We start from the raw sequence: 22,086 nt of genomic DNA, 5'->3' as shown, positions 1-22,086 counted from the left end.
TGTCGTTAATAAAACTGCAGGAAAACAATGCCGATAGGCGTGGGCGAAGTACACTGTCTACCGGTGCGCTAGCTAGCTACCTATCCCGCCTACTGTACACCAGAGTACACAGTGTCCTTGCTCGCACCTGTCAAACACCTGCCCTCACTTTCGTTAACAGAAGTGAGAGAAAGCAGTCCGACAGGTGGGGGCGAAGGACACTGTCTACCGGTGTGCTAGCTATCGTTAGCTAGCTACCTATCCTGCCAGCAGTGTACCAGAGTCCTAGTTAGCTAGCTAACTAGCTAGCAACCAGTGTCCTTCGCTAACGCCTCCCAAACACCTGCCCTCGCCACCATTATCAGAACTGCAGAAACAGTGCTCGACAGGCGGGGGCAAAGGATACTGTCTACCAGTGTCCTAGCTATTGTTAGCTAGCTGGCTACCTATTCTGCCTGCTGTGTACCAGAGTCCTAGCTAGCTAGCACCCAGTATCGATCGCTAACGCCTGCCGAACTTCTGCTCTCGCCGTCGTTAACAGAACTGCGGGAAAATAATGGGGGGGGGGGGGACACTATCTACAGTGTTCCTAGCTAGCTAGTTACTGGTGTTGTCACCCCGCCTCTTCTTCTGTGGTGTTTATCGGCGGTTGGCATCCAACGCTATTGTGCATTTCGGCCACCTACTAGCTTAAAAATTTACCAATCGAAGCATAAAGGGTGGTTCCTGCAGATTGCAGGAATGCCCCAAATTGCGGGCTGCAATTGCACCCTTCTCAGTCTTCTTACTACGGAGAAGAGAAAGGTGGAGACTGGAGAGACCAACTCTCAACTCAAAGAATATGTTCTTGCCCTCATCAATCAGATGCACTCCACCCCTACGGTACATCCCAGGGACACATTGCTTAATGGCAGGGTGGTGGATTGTGTTCCCTGAAATGCATCCACTAGCTGATTGACGGAGCGCCGGGCCCTCTCTATGCACTTGTTTATCTTCTGTCCCAATCGAACATCCAGCTCCTTCGCTGCGCGATATCAGAGAAGACCACCGTTGTCCCGGGAAACATTCGATTCACCACCTCAAAATCTGCAGATTTTCCGCACTTTGACCTACTACAGTAGCTATGTTGGTCTATTACTTCAAATAATATGCAAGTATGCAAGTTTCTTAGGATTCAAACTTTCTCAAACAGCCTAATTCATAATCTTCAGTGCAATAATGGACTTTTTTGTGTTTTTTTTTACATTAACCTTAATTTAATTTAACTAGGCAACTAACTCTTATTTAAAATGACGGCCTACCCCGGCCAAACCCGGACAACGCTGGGCCAATTGTGCGCCACCCAATCACAGTCATATGTGATGCAGCCTGGATTCGAACCAGGGACTGTAGTGACGCCTCTTGGACTGAGATGCAGTGCCTTAGACTGCTGCGACACTTGTGTCCTGCTATTAAAATAATATGCAGTACCAGTCAAAAGTTTGGACAAACCTACTCATTCAAGGGTTGTTCTTTATTTATACTATTTTCTACATTGTAGAATAATAGTGAAGACATCAAAACTATGAAATAACACATATGGAATCATGTAGTAACCAAAAAAGTGTTAAACATATCAAAATATATTTTAGATTTTAGATTCTTGAAAGTATCCACCCTTTGCCTTGATGACATCTTTGCACAGCTTTGGCATTCTCTCAACCAGCTTCACATGAGGTAGTCATCTGGAATGCATTTCAATTAACAGGTGTGCCTCGTTAAAAGTTATTTTGGAATGGAATTGCGTTCCTTCAAATAAGCAAAGAGAAACGACAGTCAATCATTACTTTTATGAAGGTCAGTCAATCAGGAAAATCAGGAACCCCTTTCTAGCTCTGACTCTATTGATAGCTACTTTATTGAGTATAAATGTAATTTCTATACCTGTGATATGTGGTTGTCCCACCTAGCTACCTTAAGATGAATGCACTTTCTGTAAGTCGCTCTGGATAAGAGAATCTTTTAATGACTCAAATGTAAAATGTAAAATACCCTTAAGGCTCTTAAACTTTTAGTCTTGCCCTTTCACCCTCTGAATGGCACACATACACAATCCATGTCTCAATTGTCCAAATCCTTCTCTAACCTGTCTCCTTCTTCTTCACTGATTGAAGTGGATTTAACAGGTGACATCAATAAGGGATCGTAGCTTTCACCTGGATAGTCTATGTCTAGGAAAAAGCAGGTGTTCATAATGTTTTGTACACTCAGTGTATATATTTGTTCTCAATGACATTACATTAAGTAATTTAGCAGACACTCTTATAGAGAGCAGCTTATAAGAGCAATTAGGGTTAAGGGCCATGCTCAAGGACACATCAACAGATTTCTCACCTACTGTATTCGGCTTGGGGATTCGAACCAGCAACCTTTCGGTTACTGGCCCAACTCTCTTAACTGTTAGGGCTACCTGTCACCCATGTAGTGCTAAATAAAGAGCTTTAAGGAAATACAGGCAGGCACCACATTACTACAAGAAAAAACAGCTCGCTCAATCAAGCATGATGGTCTTGCAAATATAAAAGAAAAGCTTGTTTTCATATACTAAAAAACAAGCTTGAAAAGTTAGTGCAATTGGATTAGTGTGGTGTGTGAAGAATCCAATACTTTAACTTGCATGCGGTACAAATGACATTATTGTGTGAACACCTCTAAGAGGATGAATTAGGCTATGTGAGAAGGTTTGAATCCTAAGAAACCTGCATACACATTGTTTGAAGTACAACAGACCAATATAACTACTGCAGTAGGTGTGCTGGAAAACCTTGAGTGGAGTAGTGTGTTGCTCATGTGAATTTCCTTTCTTTTTAGGCTTCAGACCAATGCCTACTTCTCAATTTTTTTTGTTTTTAATACATTAAGGCTCTAAACCTTCTGTGTTTGGACTCCTAGCAAGCACCTGCATATATTCCAGTATGTTTCCCATGAGGATGTTGGCAATCTTAACATCACAATTTGGTCAATCTTGGACAAATCCATACTACTTTTCTCTGCCAAGATGCCGATTACATCCGACCAGGACCCGCAGCACCCTATGCGAAATGCCATCCCTGTCTAGTCTATAGCAAAACACATTACCCCTTCTCGACGGTGGCATTCAGACAAGGCAGGGCTGAAAACAAACACCAATAGTTCTAGGTGGTTGCCTGGTGGGAGCTTGGGTAAAGTGGGAGCTTTTTCTCCCAGAGCTTGAGGGTGGCATGATGTCATGAGAAACCAGTGTTTTGTTTGAAAACAAATGTTTGTAGTTACATGAATTAAACAAATGATGCTACCAGGATGGCGATAGCATAATCGCTGTTAAATACTGCAACGCACTGCAGGTTTGATTGAATTGAACCAAAGATGCCTAAAGGAATACACTTTCAGCGCAGAGCGAAGATCAACAAGTCTCACTTCCTCTTTGTCCTCCGTTATTAACACTCTGCGACTGGCATTGTTTTCAAAGACAATGAGGCACTTGCTGTTGTATATAACAATGGCTAGGTAAAAGTAAACATCAAGGAGAGAGTGGATACATTCACAATCCCTTTCATATGATGTCATTTAGTTGAGAAAAATTCTGCATTTGTGTTGACAATTAAATACGGTATATGAGTCATATCCCCCAACCTAAGACACCATCTGAACTGTTGATAGTTTGGAGGTCCTGGGAAACACTTGAAGTAAGCTAAGTAAATTCAATTTGATGCTCAGACCTTGGTCTATGCAATTTTTTAAATGTCTTTGAAAACACAGTCATGTTTTTTTATAAATGGACCTAGGGAACAGAAAAGGAAGAGCTAAAACCTAGAGCTCTCCGACAACATGAACTTCAGAGCAAAGACTGGCACGTCGACAAATGGCCTCTCCAATTTCCAAAGCAAGTTCTCACACGTGTGTAACTATACAGTACATACGACCCTGTGTATAGACAACTATACGACCATGTGTATAGACAACTATACGACCATGTGTATAGACAACTATACGACCCTGTGTGTAGACAACTATACGACCCTGTGTATAGACAACTATACGACCCTGTGTATAGACAACTATACGACCCTGTGTATAGACAACTATACGACCCTGTGTATAGACAACTATTTGACCCTGTGTATAGACAACTATTTGACCCTGTGTATAGACAACTATTTGACCCTGTGTATAGACAACTATTTGACCCTGTGTATAGACAACTATACGACCCTGTGTATAGACAATTATACGACCCTGTGTATAGACAACTATACGACCCTGTGTATAGACAACTATACGACCCTGTGTATAGACAACTATACGACCCTGTGTATAGACAACTATACGACCCTGTGTATAGACAACTATACGAACCTGTGTATAGACAACTATACGACCCTGTGTATAGACAACTATACGACCCTGTGTATAGACAACTATTTGACCCTGTGTATAGACAACTATTTGACCCTGTGTATAGACAACTATTTGACCCTGTGTATAGACAACTATACGACCCTGTGTATAGACAATTATACGACCCTGTGTATAGACAACTATACGACCCTGTGTATAGACAACTATACGACCCTGTGTATAGACAACTATACGACCCTGTGTATAGACAACTATACGACCCTGTGTATAGACAACTATACGACCCTGTGTATAGACAACTATACGACCCTGTGTACAGACAACTATACGACCCTGTGTATAGACAACTATACGACCCTGTGTATAGACAAGTATACGACCCTGTGTATAGACAACTATACGACCCTGTGTATAGACAACTATACGACCCTGTGTATAGACAACTATACGACCCTGTGTATAGACAACTATACGACCCTGTGTATAGACAATTATACGACCCTGTGTATAGACAACTATACGACCCTGTGTATAGACAATTATACGACCCTGTGTATAGACAACTATACGACCGTGTATAGACAACTATACGACCCTGTGTATAGACAACTATACGACCCTGTGTATAGACAACTATACGACCCTGTGTATAGACAACTATACGACCCTGTGTATAGACAACTATACGACCCTGTGTATAGACAAGTATACGACCCTGTGTATAGACAACTATACGACCCTGTGTATAGACAACTATACGACCCTGTGTATAGACAACTATACGACCCTGTGTATAGACAATTATACGACCCTGTGTATAGACAATTATACGACCCTGTGTATAGACAACTATATGGCCCAGTGTATAGACAACTATACGACCCTGTGTATAGACAATTATACGACCCTGTGTATAGACAATTATACGACCCTGTGTATAGACAACTATACGACCCTGTGTATAGACAATTATACGACCCTGTGTATAGACAACTATACGACCCTGTGTATAGACAATTATACGACCCTGTGTATAGACAATTATACGACCCTGTGTATAGACAACTATATGGCCCAGTGTATAGACAACTATACGACCCTGTGTATAGACAACTATATGGCCCAGTGTATAGACAACTATACGACCCTGTGTATAGACAATTATACGACCCTGTGTATAGACAATTATACGACCCTGTGTATAGACAACTATATGGCCCAGTGTATAGACAACTATACGACCCTGTGTATAGACAACTATACGACCCTGTGTATAGACAACTATACGACCCTGTGTATAGACAACTCTATGGCCCAGTGTATAGACAACTATATGGCCCAGTGTATAGACAACTATATGGCCCAGTGTATAGACAACTATATGGCCCAGTGTATAGACAACTATATGGCCCAGTGTATAGACAACTATATGGCCCAGTGTATAGACAACTATATGGCCCAGTGTATAGACAACTATACGACCCTGTGTATAGACAACTATATGGCCCAGTGTATAGACAACTATACGACCCTGTGTATAGACAACTATATGGCCCAGTGTATAGACAACTTATCTAATATAAAAGTTGTGGAAACATAAAAACCAAGTGATAACTAAACAAAATCAAGGAAACAGCCATCCCTTCAATGTGGCTGGTGCCATTCTGACAAAGACAGCGCTGTAGGCCATGTCCCAATAATCTAGAATAGGCTCCTGGCTTCATCTCTTTCCCTTGAACACTGATCTAAAAGGCCATGATGGGGTGAAAAAGCAATTTGGTTCAAACCGATATCAATGGTCACAAAGTAAAGAAGGGGGAAAAAGCCATTGAAATCCAGCCATAGTCTGAGGCAGGCAGGCAGGCCATGAGGTATGAGCTGAAACTACATCACACAAAGCCAAATGACCTGGAGGTTACGGTTAGTTAGGCACATGCCCAGGGCAACGTTTTCCTCCCACAAAGACACTTGCACTGTTAACAAATGCACTGTAATATTTGAAATATACAGGACGAATTAAATTCTAATCAGCATTTCTTTTTTTTTATATTGTAACTTTTCTTGAGCAATTTCCGTGAGGACAAACTTAACCAGAGATTTAGTAAACAGCGCGATACACACAATGCAATGGCATGGTACAGTATTGGAGCTCCCGGAAACAAAATGTCGCTCCCTAGACTCTAAGCCAGACTAAACTATCCATGGGCCCAGGGAGGGGGGTGATAATCAAAGCTCTGCCTGATACATGACATGCCCCTATACCATCACGCATGGGCAGAAACCCACGCCCCATGAGAGAGTATGCCGGCCCGTACCACCATTACAGCGTGGAGTCAAGGTGGACTTCATTTCAGATTTGGTTATTGGAAATGACATGCCGATCTCACAGATAGAGAGAGCATGATCTGGCATGGATTTCCACATGATCTAACAAAAAACTAAAGAAACGAGCCAAGGGAAACTTGGGATTATATTATACTATATTCATTTATACTTGGTTATATTATACTATATTATATTATACCCTCATCCAGTGTGTGCCCAGTGGGGTGTGTTACTGAGAAGTGTGTGGTAAATGGTGATAAATTCAGCTTGAAGATGTTCTGTCAAATCCTATTCAAAAATCCAACTAACTCCATAACCAAAGCGGTCTTCTCAGAAGGTGAATATAAAACTGCCATGGACAACGTACGGAAGAGGGCCGTTTTATGAACATTATCTGGATACCCTTAATAATAATAATAATGGGCATGACTGGCTCCATTTCTGATGTTCAGCACTTCCTTCTTTCCGTGGCTGATGGGGATCCGATGAAAACCATCGCTCATAATGATGAGCTCAAAGTGCTGACTAGGTCCCCTTTATGTGCTGGGCAAATAACTTGGTCGCGTCCCAAATGGCCTCCTGTTCCCTACATAGTGCATTACATTTAGCTATGGCCACTGGTCAACAGTAATGCATTATAATAGGGAATAGGGTGACATTTGTAACGCATATCTTGACTGCTAAGAGTAGGAGAAATCACATGCATATAAGCCAAAGCGGGTTACATTAAAATGTACCATGGTAGAGGAGCAGAAGGTCAGACATAGGAAGTGCGCAAGTTTGAACATTTGTTGACAAGTACAGAAGACAGAGTTTTTTTTCAGGGTGTGAACTGGTAAAGTTCTGAAAACTGGATGGGTCCATTGTCTCACTTTCCATGACAATTGGCAGGGCAAAAAATCTGATCCCTTTATTTGGATAGTCCGGATAGTCGCTCTGTAGTCGCTCTACTGCAGGGATGATCAACTAGATTCAGCTGCGGGCCGATTTCTTCTTAAGCGGCTGGTCGGGGGGGGGGGTCACATCTCTCTGTTATGCGTGGGAATATTTCCTGGTGTTTATAGTCTTGCAATGAAACAGCAGGGAGCAGGTCTCGAACCCTCTACCCTCTAGCCCGAAGTCCAGAGCGCTATTGACTGTGCCGCAAACGCATGCTCAAGCGGCAGAGTCGATATCCGCGCTTATAAACCCAGGGTCGTTACAGTCTTTTATGTCCAACAATGAAAATACAATTATTATTTTTTTTTTTTTTACTTGAAAGGCCCCCCCAAAAAACACAGCCAGTTAGGGAACCCTGCTTTACAGTCACACTATCAACAAACTATCTGTTGATAAGCAACTGCTTGCTAAGTTTAGGGCTAGGTTTAGAATAAGAGTTAAGGCTGGTTGATACTACGTCTTTCGACATGTCTGTAGACAGTTGTCGCAGTGACATCATGAGCATTCTATTGTTGTCTGACATCAAACTTATTGTTGTCGTAATAAAAAAGCTTTAACACAAATCGACAGGCTGCATGACATCAGCAGCCTGGTGTTCCAAAATAGCATAGCTGCTGCATATTAACAGCAATAAACCTATCCGTTTAAAAATCTATTTAGTATTTGTCAATCTAGTAAACCAGGCAACTAAAAGCAACTTTTTAAACAATGTTTAGGTTAATTTCTAGCTTTTTAGTTCAAATAATGACCATCCCACAGCTGACAAAGTATGAACTTTAGCAATTTTTTATTCATTATTACAGAAAAATAAACTCACAACAAGATCATTATTTACAAGTTAATGGCAAGCTAATTATGGTTGTGAGTGTGACGAAATAAAAGCAGGGGATACTACTGGAGAATTATAGAACTACCTCAGTCCGGTAACCATGACAACAGACGCAGCGACAGGGTCAAAGTTGAACTTTTTCATCTGTCTGCAACAAGGAAACCAACAATCGCAGTGACGGTCTACAGACAGTCCACCAGAGTATACATTAAATGTAGTTTTGACCAACGACACTTGTCGCACTCTAATTGTCTACAGACATGTCGATAGACAAAGTATAAACCAGCCCTAAGGGTAACGGTTAAGGTTAAGGTTAGGGCCAGGGTTAGGGTAAGGGTTAAGTTTAGGGTTAGGATAAGGGTTAAGATTAGGGTTAGGGTTAGTAGTTGAAATGTTACTGATAGTCTGTAGGTAGTCTGAAGAGCATCTACAGATGTCCTATCCAAATAAAGTGTTACCAAAACTTTCTCACTCTCTCTGCTTATCCCTCTCTCTCTCTCTTTCTCTCTTTCTCTCTCTCTCTTTCTCTTTCTCTGCTTATGCATCTCTCTCTCTCTCTCTTTCTCTCTCTTTCTCTGCTTATGCATCTCTCTCTCTCTTTCTCACTCTCTCTCTCTTTCTCTCTCTCTCTCTTTCTCACTCTCTCTCTCTTTCTCTCTCTCTCTCTTTCTCTCTCTCTCTTTCTCTGCTTATCCCTCTCTCTCTCTCTCTCTCTCGCTCTCTCTCTGCTTATCCCTCTCTCTCTCTCTCTTTCTCACTCTCTCTGCTTATCCCTCTCTCTCTCTCTCTCTCTCTCTCTTTCTCTGCTTATCCCTCTCTCTCTCTCTCTCTCTTTCTCACTCTCTCTCTCTTTCTCTGCTTATGCATCTCTCTCTCTCTCTCTTTCTTGCTCTCTCTCTCGGCTTATCTTTCTCTCTCTCTCTCTCTCTCTCTCTCTCTCTCTCGCTCTTCTTTCTCACTCTCTCTGCTTATCCCTCTCTCTCTTTCTCTGCTTATGCATCTCTCTCTCTCTCTCTTGCTCTCTCTCTGCTTATCTTTCTCTCTCTCTCTCTCTCTCTCTCTTTTTCTCTCTCTCTCTCTCTTTCTCTGCTTATGCATCTCTCTCTCTCTCTCTCTTGCTCTCTCTCTCTCTGCTTATCTTTCTCTCTCTCTCTGCTTCTTTCTCTCTCACACACTCTCACTCTCTCTCTCTCTCGCTGCTTCTCTCTCTCTCTCTTTCTCTGCTTATGCATCTCTCTCTCTCTCTTGCTCTCTCTCTCTCTGCTTATCTTTCTCTCTCTCTCTGCTTATCCCTCTCTCTCTTTCTCTCTCTCTCTTTCTCTGCTTATGCATCTCTCTCTCTCTCTCTCTCTTGCTCTCTCTCTCTCTGCTTATCCCTCTCTCTCTCGCTTTCTCTCTCTCTCTCTCTCTTTCTCGGCTTATGCATCTCTCTCTCTCTTGCTCTCTCTCTCTTTGCTTCTTTCTCTCTCTCACACACTCTCACTCTCTCTCTCGCTGCTTCTCTCTCTCTCTCGCTCTGCTTCCCTCTCTCGCTCTCTCTCTCTGCTTCCCTCTCTCGCTCTCTCTCTCTGCTTCTCTCTCTCACTCTCTGACTTCCTCTGTGACTATCTCTCACACACATGCACAGCCCAGCGCATACTTTATCATAGCTGGGTACATCTAGCGAATCCGCCAAGTTCTACTTTCGCTCTGATAGGATGGGAAGAGAGCGCTGTCACTATTGGCAACAGGCCCATGAGCAATGTCCCCGACCACAATTGGGACAGGAGTGCACTTTGAGGATTATTCTCAGCAATACAAACCTGACAAAAGTCCTCAGTATCAAATGCCTCTCCACACTTCTACATTGTCCTATGATCGTGGTTCGTAGCCTTAAAAATAACTCTTATGCAAAAGTCACATGGCATTCACATGGGAATTCACAGGATAGGCCCAGGAGAGGTTATGGGACACCAGTAGCCTTTTATGCCCTGTTTTTTCCACAAAGCAATAGCCAGGTTGTGATATAGCCTACAGGTGAAGAATAATTTGTAACATCAGCTGTTTTGTAGATTTATCTGGTATTTGCGTGGGTTTCATTCATAGGCTACATGTCTATCTGAACCAATTTTATATTTTTATTTTACCATTATTTAACTAGGCAAGTCAGTTAAGAACAAATTCTTATTTACAACGACGCCCTACCTGCCAACGCTGGGCCAAAAGCTCGCCACCCAATCATGGCCGGATGCGATGCAGCCTGGATTTGAACCAGGATTTGCCTCTTGCACTGGGATGCTGTATCTCATACCACTGCGCCACTCAGGAGACCCCAATGACATGTCTATCTGAACCAATGACATGTCTATCTGAAGTTAGAAGCTTTTAACTGTAGGCCTACTTGGGCTTTTGTTCTGGGTGTTTAAACCATGCAGTGACTGCATCTATAGGCCTAAAACCATTAAAAATATATATATATAAATGCATAACTGTGTGTCTGGCTACATTGTTGGGACAGTTGCCTTAAGTAATTGTTTTAATGGTGAAGAGGGGAGCGTTCAAAGTTACCAACCTTCAGGGATGCAGGATCGGCCAAAGCAAGCGCTTGCCTGTTCAGCTCTGTAGCGATGATCTGGCATCGTTGGCACAAGAGCTCTTCGCCTTCTCCCTTTTCCCCATAGGGACTCAACTCCGTCACTGACACTGACCCAGCGCCCTCAGGGTTTGGCCGGCTGCCGCATTCGACTTCCTCCACCGGCGCCGAGTGAAGCCTCCTCCTTGCATTGACTCCCAGAGATATCAGGGTCTCTCCCTCAACAACCTTATAAAACAGGGAAGAAATACAAGTTTTAATGAAGGTGCCTGTCTTCTGACTAGTTACCAATACAGCAAGAACACATATACACACCTGTATGATGGAGGATTGTAACTGATAATAATGCACAGGTGTTGGTAATCACATTCAACAGACACTTCCACCCAATGAGAAATTAGGATAAAGGTGATAGGTTAAAGGGGCAATATGCACTTCAAACAACAACAAAGCAGCCGGTTACCCCGCCACTGATTTGGTAAACAGCTGCAGAATGTGGCGGAAGAAATGTAGCCACTCTCAAATGCATAGACACAGCTATGGTTGGATTGTAGGAGTGGCCATCCATCAGATTAAAATCATGGTTTTAATCATGTATTGAGGCTATACAGTGTTTGTTTACAAAACAAAAGTAATTAAAAAAGGCTTATATTTTGGGTTCTGATGGGGTATGACAGTTGAACTAAGCTCATGAGGTATTTATAAGTTATATTCTTACAAAATCAATGGGTAATATACATATGTAATTAATTTAAAAGTACAAAAATGTATGTATCTGATTGCCCCTTAAAGGTGATGCGCAAAGGTCTCCATATAAACAAAAGGGAAGTCATAGCCTATAGTCAGGGTCTGATGTTTTACTTTACACAATGCATAGCAAATAAAGTTGTATAGTTAACTCATCTCAGACATCTGAAATGTCATCCATCGATTTACTCAAGGGACCTCACCGTATATCTCCTGTAGTCTGGTTTGCGTCCTCGAGCCGTATTCCAATACTGTGAGTACATCTCGTCTATGTTACCAACTCACACACTTTTTCGATCGAACCTCCAGCCTATCTAACGCTATTGCCTACAGTTGGCGACGATTTGGCCCTTCCATATCTTGGTAAATCGCCCAGAACAATGTATGGTGATAAAATAGTCCTTGCAGTAGTCCCTTGGCAGTTTAATTCATTCCCACAGCGCGTCTGACAGGACAGAATTCAATTTGGTGGACTGTTCGGATGAAGCACTAGCCGACATGGGATGGATGGGTGGAGCTCTCGGTTTCAACTTGCTCTAACTTTGTGATGGGACGTTTGACTGGGGGATATGGGGCGCTCTGTCAAGCAAGTTCAGTTTCACAATGACTGCACATAGGCCTAAAATAGATCATAATGGAGATTCAATTGTATCATTTTTATTGATTGACTGTAATAAACCTCATATTACTTTGCCAAAACGTTTATCACTTATTTTCACACTTGATGACAAGGATTAGGCTACTGTTTAAATGTATGAACGACATCTTAAAAAAATTGCTAGGCTTTGTGATCGACATTTCAATTGCCCGCATTTGCTTAACAAAGTCCGCACATTTCCAACACTGAGGATGGAGAGTGCTTGGTCTGAAGGATTATCGAAGCTACTCGTTTACAGCCAAGTCCCCTATGCAAAGAATCCATTTCAATGTATTTTGTGCGCCTGTGTGACCGTAATTATGTATAGGCAAGAACTCACGCTCGCCCCACAGTAGGCTATTGTACTCGGGTTGGGATGCCTGCTAACACCACCTCTTATAACAAGACGAAGGCCCTGGTTCGTATTGCTCTGGCGCCCTCCCCTGACCATTATCTGACACAATGACTCGTTATAGATTAGGCTGCTGATGTCGGCTCACAGTACAGACATTGATATCTGACATAGGCTACGGACGTGCTGTCATTCGTCCTATCTGTGTCAAACAACTCCTGCTATTGCGTGGATAGACAAGCCTACTGAAAATGACTAATTAGTTTGATTTGGCAATAGATAGATAGATAGATAGATAGATAGATAGATAGATAGATAGATAGATAGATAGATAGATAGATAGATAGATAGATAGATAGTCAAATCTATCTATGTAAAACACAATACAGCCACACATGTGGATAATGCATTTACAATCATCGAGGATGACACAAAAAAGTTTGAACACGTATTTCCACTCTGATCCTCTTAAATGGTTAAAGAAAAAGTACAAACAAACGTAGTATTCCTAGGTTACACAGTATACCTGGCCTTCTGGGCATACATTGGTTACACAGATAACACATAACAAAACAAAGGACAGGACGACATTGTCATAGTCTAGAGTATTACTACATACAGACATTTTTTTCCTTTCTTCTATAGCTCGATCATTAGCCAGCTTTTGAGATGATTTTTAAATGAAGTTATGGGTGATATGGCTTTGAGTTTCTGTGGTAGTTTGTTCCACTCAACAGCGCCAGTATATAAAAAGGTGTTCAGCAAAAAAATAAAGGAAAGTCTGTTCTCGTGACTCCTTTTAGTGTAACCGACATTTATCAATAGGCTTTATGCATGTTGCACTAAAACTTTTACTAACTTTCAAAGGCATACTTTCGCAGACATGATAACCTACTCTGACAGTATATTTTCGTAGCCCGTCTGCACGACAACGAAGTAACTTCAGCACGACAACAAAATAACTTCAGCACGACAACGAAGTAACATCTTATGCACGGAAGAACGGGCGCTGTTCAAGGTGCTGAATCTTGGACTACTCCGGGCGAGTCATCAACAAACAAAAGTAAACGTATCTTCTGATAAAGACGCATAGAATTATTTACAATTCAGTCAACAACGAAATATAACCACTTGGAATACCTTAGTTGCATATGCAATATTTTAAATTTGTCATTTACAATTTTTTTTTATGTCTTGAGCCTACCTGAGCTTTTCTTCGCATTAGATGACTGGTGTATCCAAACATATAGCCATGTGGATAGCCATCCGCATCCACATAGAACGCACCCAGATCCTCATAGGTGGACACCGTTTTTTCCACCTCAGAGGTCCCATCTGAATTATATAAAGCCATGGAAAGTCCCTCAAGTCGCTATAATTCTGTCAAACAGACACGCACCAGGTATCATCTCATATTTTCAACGTTATATTCCCACTGATATATCCGTCATGACAAAATTATTCCTGACAGCAGCGTTCTCTTGTCCGACTCCGAAAGTTCCACAACAAACCATGTGCATATCCCAAGTCCGTAGGCTATCATGTCTATCACAGTGGCGCTGCAATCGGATCCTATTCGGTCGCGGTCATTCCATCAGTCCCAAATGAAAGCAATATGAGCGTACCACGCGTGGACCACCTGAAAGCATCCGCCCCCTGCCATTCACTCGTTCATTCACACTCAGCGTCTTCAAACACTGGTTGTTGAATGCGCGCTCACGCCGCATTCGGTGGCTACACCAGCGGCCACACAGGCCACACGCTCTCATGTCGTGTATTGACATAATCATCGTGTTTTGTGCCCATTGCTCTACAAGGTGTGTGTGTGTCCTTTTGGTCGGGAAACTGATTTCATATTCTCAAGCATAAGTAATGTAATAATGCAACTATGTTTCTTGAGTTTAATATTTCAATGCATAGATCGGCAGTCATGGGACAAAATGGCCAACCTTTTTTTAAATCCGTACTACATTAGACTGTTCTGTTGTCAGTGCCATAGAGATCGCCTGATGTTTTCATTAGATTCTTTTTTTTAAAGAAAAATATGAACATTTGTAGGCCTATATGGTGTAGGCCTGTACTTGCTTAAAAGTGACAGTAGTGCGCTCTCATCTGTTTTCATATTCGTGTAATATACCTATGCGCCGCAGCTCTTCTAGCTTAGTCATAGCCCCCTTCACCTTTATTTGACCATCATTATGTGACTGTTTGGTGGATAACCTTTACCTACCCGTAGGGAGATGGCCTCTTTGAAATGAATCAACCGGTTCATGTAGGGGTTGCCCATTAGCGTTCTCCTTGTGTGGGGTTTTTAACAACCTGTTTTTCTGGGCGTCCATGTTGATTGATGCACGTCAAAGCCACCTGACCCACAGATAAAACGGAAAATGACTTCAACCCTATCAGGGCAGTCGGGGCTTTTTGTGTTGCCAGAGATGGAGGAATATCCACGAGTGACTTCATCACAATGCTTAATTGAGTAGATAACGTCTATTTTTATTTGGAGCTTTAGAGGGGAATTGTAAGACATTACATCCTGACGCCTAATAAAAAAATCTTATCTACTGAACACAGAAAGCTCGTTTCAGATAACCAGGCGGCCATTATGAGCGAAAACAAAGTCCTTTCTGTCAAACGTGCTCTATTGCTTCGTCTCCCAGAAGTTAGGGGTTGGTGTGTCTGATCGTTTCAAGAAGCTGGGGTCAATTACTCTCCTTGTAAGACCTTGACTAAATGGCTTTTAATAATGTGAAACCTTCAGCTGGAAATGTGTGACCCTTTATAAAGGAGTAAAATGTAGTTAGTGCTGAATGATGCCTGTAACTGATTAATGAAGCCTACAACTGAGGCTTATGCCTTTGGTCAGAGTTATGCTTGTTTCCAGATCCCCTTTTCCATATGGAGAACTATAGGCTATAGGCCTATACCCTATGAGATTAAGATGTGTCTAGACCAGGGATCCAATCACATTTGTATGCATGCATTGATTTAACCAGCAGAATAGTTAAGAGGAGTGAGAGTGACGATTGAATTTCATATCAATGGGTGCTGTGGTGAAGTCTCTCGCATCCCTTTGGAAATGTTGGCCAAAAAGCAGAGATCCAATAAACTGATAGCCATGCATGCATATTAACATGAATTTATGTTACGTGTTCGCCTACCTATACCACCCACAATCAATGAGACAATCCAGAGAAATATGCAAACACTCCCTTTCCTCGCATTCTTTCATTTGGATTAGGCCTATGCCAGTATTTGGATTAGGCCTATGCCAGTATTTGGATTAGGCCTATGCCAGTATTTGGATTAGGCCTATGCCAGTATCAGACCATAGGTTAAACACACTTTCAAACAGCAATACACCTGTCAAGAGGGTTATGCCTTGACCACACAGACAGTGTATAAATTTGCGCTAAATAGTACGCAGCATCATCTGGATATGTGTGAAACAAAAGTTCAACGTTCACCTTCTGCCACCATTTCTGTTCAGCCGTCTATGCATTCAGTTTGACGCATAATAAATCCAACGTATGCACCACACAGAATGCACTACAACTGCCTCTGCAACGGAATGCTGCAAGGCAAATGCAGCTTTCAATTGGAAATGAATGCACTTCTGGTGTACAAAAATGCAATAACACTGTCGGTGTGATCGAGGCCTTAGTATATTTTAAGGAATTGTCAGGGTCCAGAGGCAATCACTATAAGCCATTGTAAAAAAATTGTTTTAACATGGCCACCTATCCGTGGGAGCAGGCTTGGTCTGCCCTGAAAGGTGACGCAAATCCCAAAGAAAGTGTCCCACGGGACATCTCAGATGTTAACCAGCCTGTGTAATCTCGCCAGTCAAGTATTTACCTTTAATTAATACAAAGAGAAGCTCTGGATAGAAATGTTTTGTCCAACTTCTTAACCCTTAACCTTTAGCTTATCCTCGGGAAAGAAAACACAGGAAACAGTTGGAAAAATAGAGCCAAAGGCCATGTTTGCTTGTGTCGATCGATTTTGGCTGTTTCACTTATTTTAGACAACAAGAGAGTCACATTGTAGGTTAGGCCTATAGATGTGGTAAATAATAATTTGTTCTTATCTGTCTTGCCTAGTTAAATAAAGGTTAAATAAAAAATAAAATACAAATGAGGTAAAGAGGTCAATGGAACTCGACCAAATGTCACGCCCTGACCATAGAGAGCCCTCGGTTCTCTATGGTGTTTAGGTCAGAGCGTGACTAGGGGGGTGTTCTAGTCATTGTATTTCTATGTTGGTGAATTGTATGGTTCCCAATTAGAGGCAGCTGGTAATCGTTGCCTCTAATTGGGGATCATATTTAGGTAGTCTTTTTCCCCACCTGTGTTTTGTGGGATATTGTTTTGTTTAGTGCATTGTGTGCTACGAATGGCACGTTCATGTTGGTCTTTGTTAAGTTTCACTTTGAAATAAAATATGTGGAACTACACGCACGCTGCGCTTTGGTCCCGTCCTTTTGAAGAACCTGACACCTAAACAATGGAAATGCCATGGAAACGCTTGGGGGGAAAGATGCTGTAGGGGAAAGATCCCGAATCTCCTCATTGTCCCCCCAGCAAAATTAGCCAACATTTAGGCTGTTTATATGTGTAGGCTATATCACACTATGTTGAGGTAAAAATCGGAGTGTAAGGCTTGTATGGATGTCAACCCAATACATGTTCATGTCATCGTCCCCAATCAACTGCATTACAGTTAAAAACAACTGGCTACTACCACCGATTTCTCTATGCTACAGTACCAGTTTATATGAACGGGGAGTTAGCATTTAGCAGTCACTTCTTCTAAACCTGAAAAGGGACTACTTCTAAATGTTATGCAGTGAAAACAGGAACATATATCCAAATCTGACTTTAGAAACCACATTGTGGGCCTGTTACAATGCATCAGTCATGGCAGATTTGACGAATATCCACTTTGTAAAATAAGATTTGTTTGAATGTACACCAATCCGGTGTCCTTCTGTCCTCCGGGGTCTGCATTCCATTGACCTCTTTACTGCACCTATGTAGGCCTAAGGTTAAAGGTATTTGTTGGCCCAGTTATAGGGTAATTGAAAGCTTGTGGGGTAAATCCAACCTAATCTCTATTCATGTACCCTTGATTGATAGCCTGTTGCAAAAACTGTCCCCAGTCTTTCCATATGTTATTTCTTATCCATTTTAGAATTAAATCATCGTTTTAAGGCCTTTTCTCAATGCGCAATGGAAAGGGGGAAGTGAGGTGAAACGTAAAATTAAATGGAAATAAATTTCAAACCAGTTAAATAATCACACTTGGTGCATTGAGATGACAACAACATTATTTCTTAATGTTCCCTGGAAGCCATCTATGATTTGGACCCTCATTCACACCAGACAGCCTACCACAGAAAAGCAATTTGGAGACAGTTGACTGACTGGTACAAATGAAAAAACAATTGGGTGCAATCATTTGGTCCGTGGACCGTGTCAAGGGTGCAGATCTTGGAGTTTTAGCTTTTCCAAGTTCTATTTGCAAGGTATGATGATGGAAGGCCCTTTGGCTGGGCTGTTTTCCATTCTAATTTATCGGGTTTAACCCTTGGGGTTTTGGTTGGTTGAAGGCCGCGCTTGGCTGAATCCATTTAAACATTAAAAAAACATTAATCTACAATGAGTGTTTGATGTCAGACAGTAAAGACGAGAGAGGTAGGCACTATGGTTGAGGAATGTGGTCTCTATCGTAGCCTATATCCACAGTAGGCATATAGACCTAGGCTATAGTACAACAATATTTAACCTTCGAATTTGTCCAGAAATATGCTAAGGTTTTCCAAAAATTGCAGTTTTCGAATAAAAGTAAGTCACCTGTGTGTATGCGTGTGTGCGTGTGTGAGTGCTTGCCTGCCTCTGCACGTGTGTGTGCGTGTAATGTCCCAGGGTGCATATAATGTCCTCATGAATGTCCCAGGGTCAAAACAGAGCGTGTCCATAAGCTTTCAGGTTTTCGCCCGTTCATTGCTCAGAACCAAGTCAAAATTGGCTAGAAGCCTATAATAAAAGTTCATGAATACAAAAATGTGCTTTTTGGTCTTCATTTAAGGTTAAGGTTAGGCATAAGGTTAGCAGTGTGGTTAATGGGTCACCGAGTGGTGCAGTGGTCTAAGGCACTGCATGTCAGTGTTAGAGGCATCACTACAGACCCTGGTTCCATTCCAGCCTGTGTCACAACCGACTGTGATTGGGAGTCCCATAGGGCGGCGCACAATTTGCCTGGGTTTGTCTATGATAGGCTGTCATTGTAAATAAGAAATTGTTCTTAACTGACTAAAAATAAAATAAAATAAAAAATGTTAAGTTTGGCTCAGTTGGTAGAGCATGGTACTTGCAATGCCAGTGTTGTGAGTTTGATTCCCATGGGGTGCCATGATGGAAAAAAAAATATCCACTCAATACTGTAAGAGTGTCTGGTAGAAAATGGTTTAAAATCATATTGTAGAAATAGGTGGAGTATATTACTTTGTGGCTGTGGTAACTAGAAACGACCGCACTCGACATTCAGTGATCCAGAAAGATCTGTTTAACCCGTTGACATGAGAGGGGAAGCGGACTGTATCCTAATGAACCACCGGTGATTCACTTGTTTAGAAAGAAAAAACAAAGCCGTTGTTGTGTCAGAAAGGCTCATGTGGACACAAGGTTTTTTTAAGAGGCCCTGAGGCTTGGACAACATAGATTCATGTTGTAGGCTATTAGATGCAACGTTGTATTGTCTTGTAAAGAGATAAAATGGGTACAAGGGAAAGGGTTAGAGACACAATACATCTCATTTTGCTTCAACCATGCAATAATAGCAAAAAAAATAAATTTTAGGCTTATTGACCGATTTTTTACATTTATTTAGAAAATAACAACAATTCACTTTACAATAGTTAAATGTATGTTGTAAATCAATAAATATAAACATTCACAAACATACATTATGTTCCTATACAAATAGGCCTACTCTAGTATAGGGAAAATAAATAGAGCGTGTACCTACTGCTAGAGGCCCATACAAAAAACCGTCCTAACCTATTCTGATAATGCATTTGCAAATAATTGTAGCACGTCTTAAACAGTGACTATTGCGATCAAAAACAAACAAACATGTTATAGTGGACAGTGTCAATAAACTTCACAGATAGGCCAATACAGCAGTCTACCTCTGTTGTCCCGTTGGTCTTTGGAAACGTCCTTTTTTGGAGTGACGAAAGTTCAATGGCTGGGGCAGAAAGTTCCCTTGCGCTGATCGAGTGGTCCTAAACATTTCACAATTTTGGTAAAGACTGTTGAACTGTCAAGAACCACTGGACCAAAGAGGTACAATCATTCATGTTCTTCAGGCACAAAAAGACATGCACAAAAAAAGAGGAAAAATATCTTGAACGCATATCCAGGTTTTCTAAAGTTGGCATCCTGTAGTAAAGTACAGATTTGGTACCTTCACCTTCGTCTGGAGACAGTGAGTTCCAGCACTCAAATCCCGACTGTGCCTCTCACCAACAAGGTGCTCTATTTATCTATACAACTTGATGGTTCACTGCTCAAACAGGTCTGATGATTCGGTAAGGAATGAAGCTCTTACCGGTCCGACCAGTCAAGCTCCGGTCCATTCACGCGGGCAGGGGCATTCCAAGGTCGCCTTCTGTTTACCTGTCCAACCGGTCTAAAGCCAGAGAGGACACACCTGTATGCTTCAGTTTAACTCGTGTGGGTCTAGCCGTAGTCCTAGAATGTTTGTGAGGGAAAACCTACTTCTGTCTGGCGACGTCAATCATTGTTATAGGATTTGGTTTACCAACCTGGTCTCAGAGCATTTCGGATTATCCTGTACGTAAATCCGAGACACTCCATTCAGTATATGTTTTGTATGGGATATATTCATTTGTGAATGTCCATCACGCTTTTCATACTTTGCCTTTAGTAACCATCTGTCTTATGTAACCCTACCGTATCATACTAATTTGAGTGTCCTGGATTTACATTTACAATGTTACGTCTAGTCTATGAGACCAGGCTGGGTTCACCGACTGTCAAATGTGTCTATCACCATTATCTCAAAATCAGACAAGATACACATACAGTTGAAGTCGGAAGTTTACATACACTTAGGTTGGAGTCATTAAAAAACTTGTTTTTCAACCACTCCACAAATTTCTTGTTTACAAACTATAGTTTTGGCAAGTCGGTTAGGACATTTACTTTGTGCATGACGCAAGTATTTTTTCCAACAATTGTTTACAGACAGATTATTTCACTTATAATTCACTGTATCACAATTCCAGTGGGTCAGAAGTTTACATACGCTAAGTTGACTGTGCCTTTAAACAGCTTGGAAAATTCCAGAAAATGATGTCATGGCTTCAGAAGCTTCTGATAGGCTAATTGACATCACTTGAGTCAATTGGAGGTGACCTGTGGATTTATTTTAAGGCCTACCTTCAAACTCAGTGCCTCTTTGCTTGACATCATGGGAAAATCAAAAGATATCAGACAAGACCTCTGAAAAAAAGTTGTAGACCCCTACAAGTCTGGTTCATCCTTGGGAGCAATTTCCAAACGCCTGAAGGTACCACGTTCATCTGTACAAACAATAGTACGTTCATCTGTACAAACAATAGTACGCAAGTATCCCTGTAGCTCAGTTGGTAGAGCATGGTGTTTGCAACGCCAGGATTGTGGGTTTGATTCCCATGGGGGGGCCAGCACAGAAAAAAAAAATGTATGAAATGTATGCATTCACTACTGTAAGTCGCTCTGGATAAGAGCATCTGCTAAATGACTAAAATGTAAGTATAAACACTATGGGACCATGCAGCTGTCATACCGCTCAGGAAGGAGATGCGTTCTGTCTCCTAGAGATTAACGTACTTTGGTGCGAAAAGTGCAAATCAATCCCAGAAAAACAGCAAAGGATCTTGTGAAGATGCTGGAGGAAACAGGTTCAAAAGTATCTATATCCACAGTAAAACGAGTCCTCTATCGACATAACCTGGAAGGCTGCTCAGCAAGGAAGAAGACACTGCTCCAAAACAGCCATAAAAAAGCCAGACTATGGTTTGCAACTGCACATGGGGACAAAGATTGTACTTTTTGGAGAAATGTCCTCTGGTCTGATGAAACCAAAATAGAACATTTTGGCCATAATGACCATCGTTATGTTTGGAGGAAAAAGGGGGATGTTTGCAAGCCAAAGAACACCATCCCAACCGTGAAGCACGGGGTGGCAGCATCATGTTGTGGGGGTGCTTTACTGCAGGAGGGACTGGTGCCCTTCACAAAATAGATGGCTTCATCAGG

At 41.8% G+C, this 22,086-nt stretch overlaps 1 protein-coding gene across 4 annotated transcripts in view; it reads right to left on the bottom strand.

Annotated features, from left to right (window-relative positions):
• kif26aa (kinesin family member 26Aa) overlaps window positions 1-15,127 on the bottom strand; it is a 163,929-nt gene extending 148,802 nt beyond the window's left edge. For 2 of the 4 annotated variants that reach the window (XM_029734279.1, XM_029734280.1), the window contains exons 1-2: window positions 13,962-14,390; window positions 11,001-11,249 (exon numbers count right to left, since the gene is read on the bottom strand). In XM_029734279.1, coding sequence (XP_029590139.1) covers window positions 11,001-11,249; window positions 13,962-14,111 — 399 coding nt within the window. In that variant the 5' untranslated portion in view covers window positions 14,112-14,390. Of the gene's footprint in view, window positions 1-11,000; window positions 11,250-11,971; window positions 12,427-13,961; window positions 14,391-14,987 lie in introns of those variants that run through there. The other 2 variants (XM_029734282.1, XM_029734281.1) reach the window with 2 other exon arrangements.
• Window positions 15,128-22,086: the final 6,959 nt, after the last annotated feature.

Source organism: Salmo trutta, chromosome 35 (genome assembly GCF_901001165.1).
Source record: "Salmo trutta chromosome 35, fSalTru1.1, whole genome shotgun sequence".
NCBI lineage: Eukaryota > Metazoa > Chordata > Actinopteri > Salmoniformes > Salmonidae > Salmo > Salmo trutta.
This window is presented reverse-complemented; position numbering and strand designations above follow the sequence as displayed.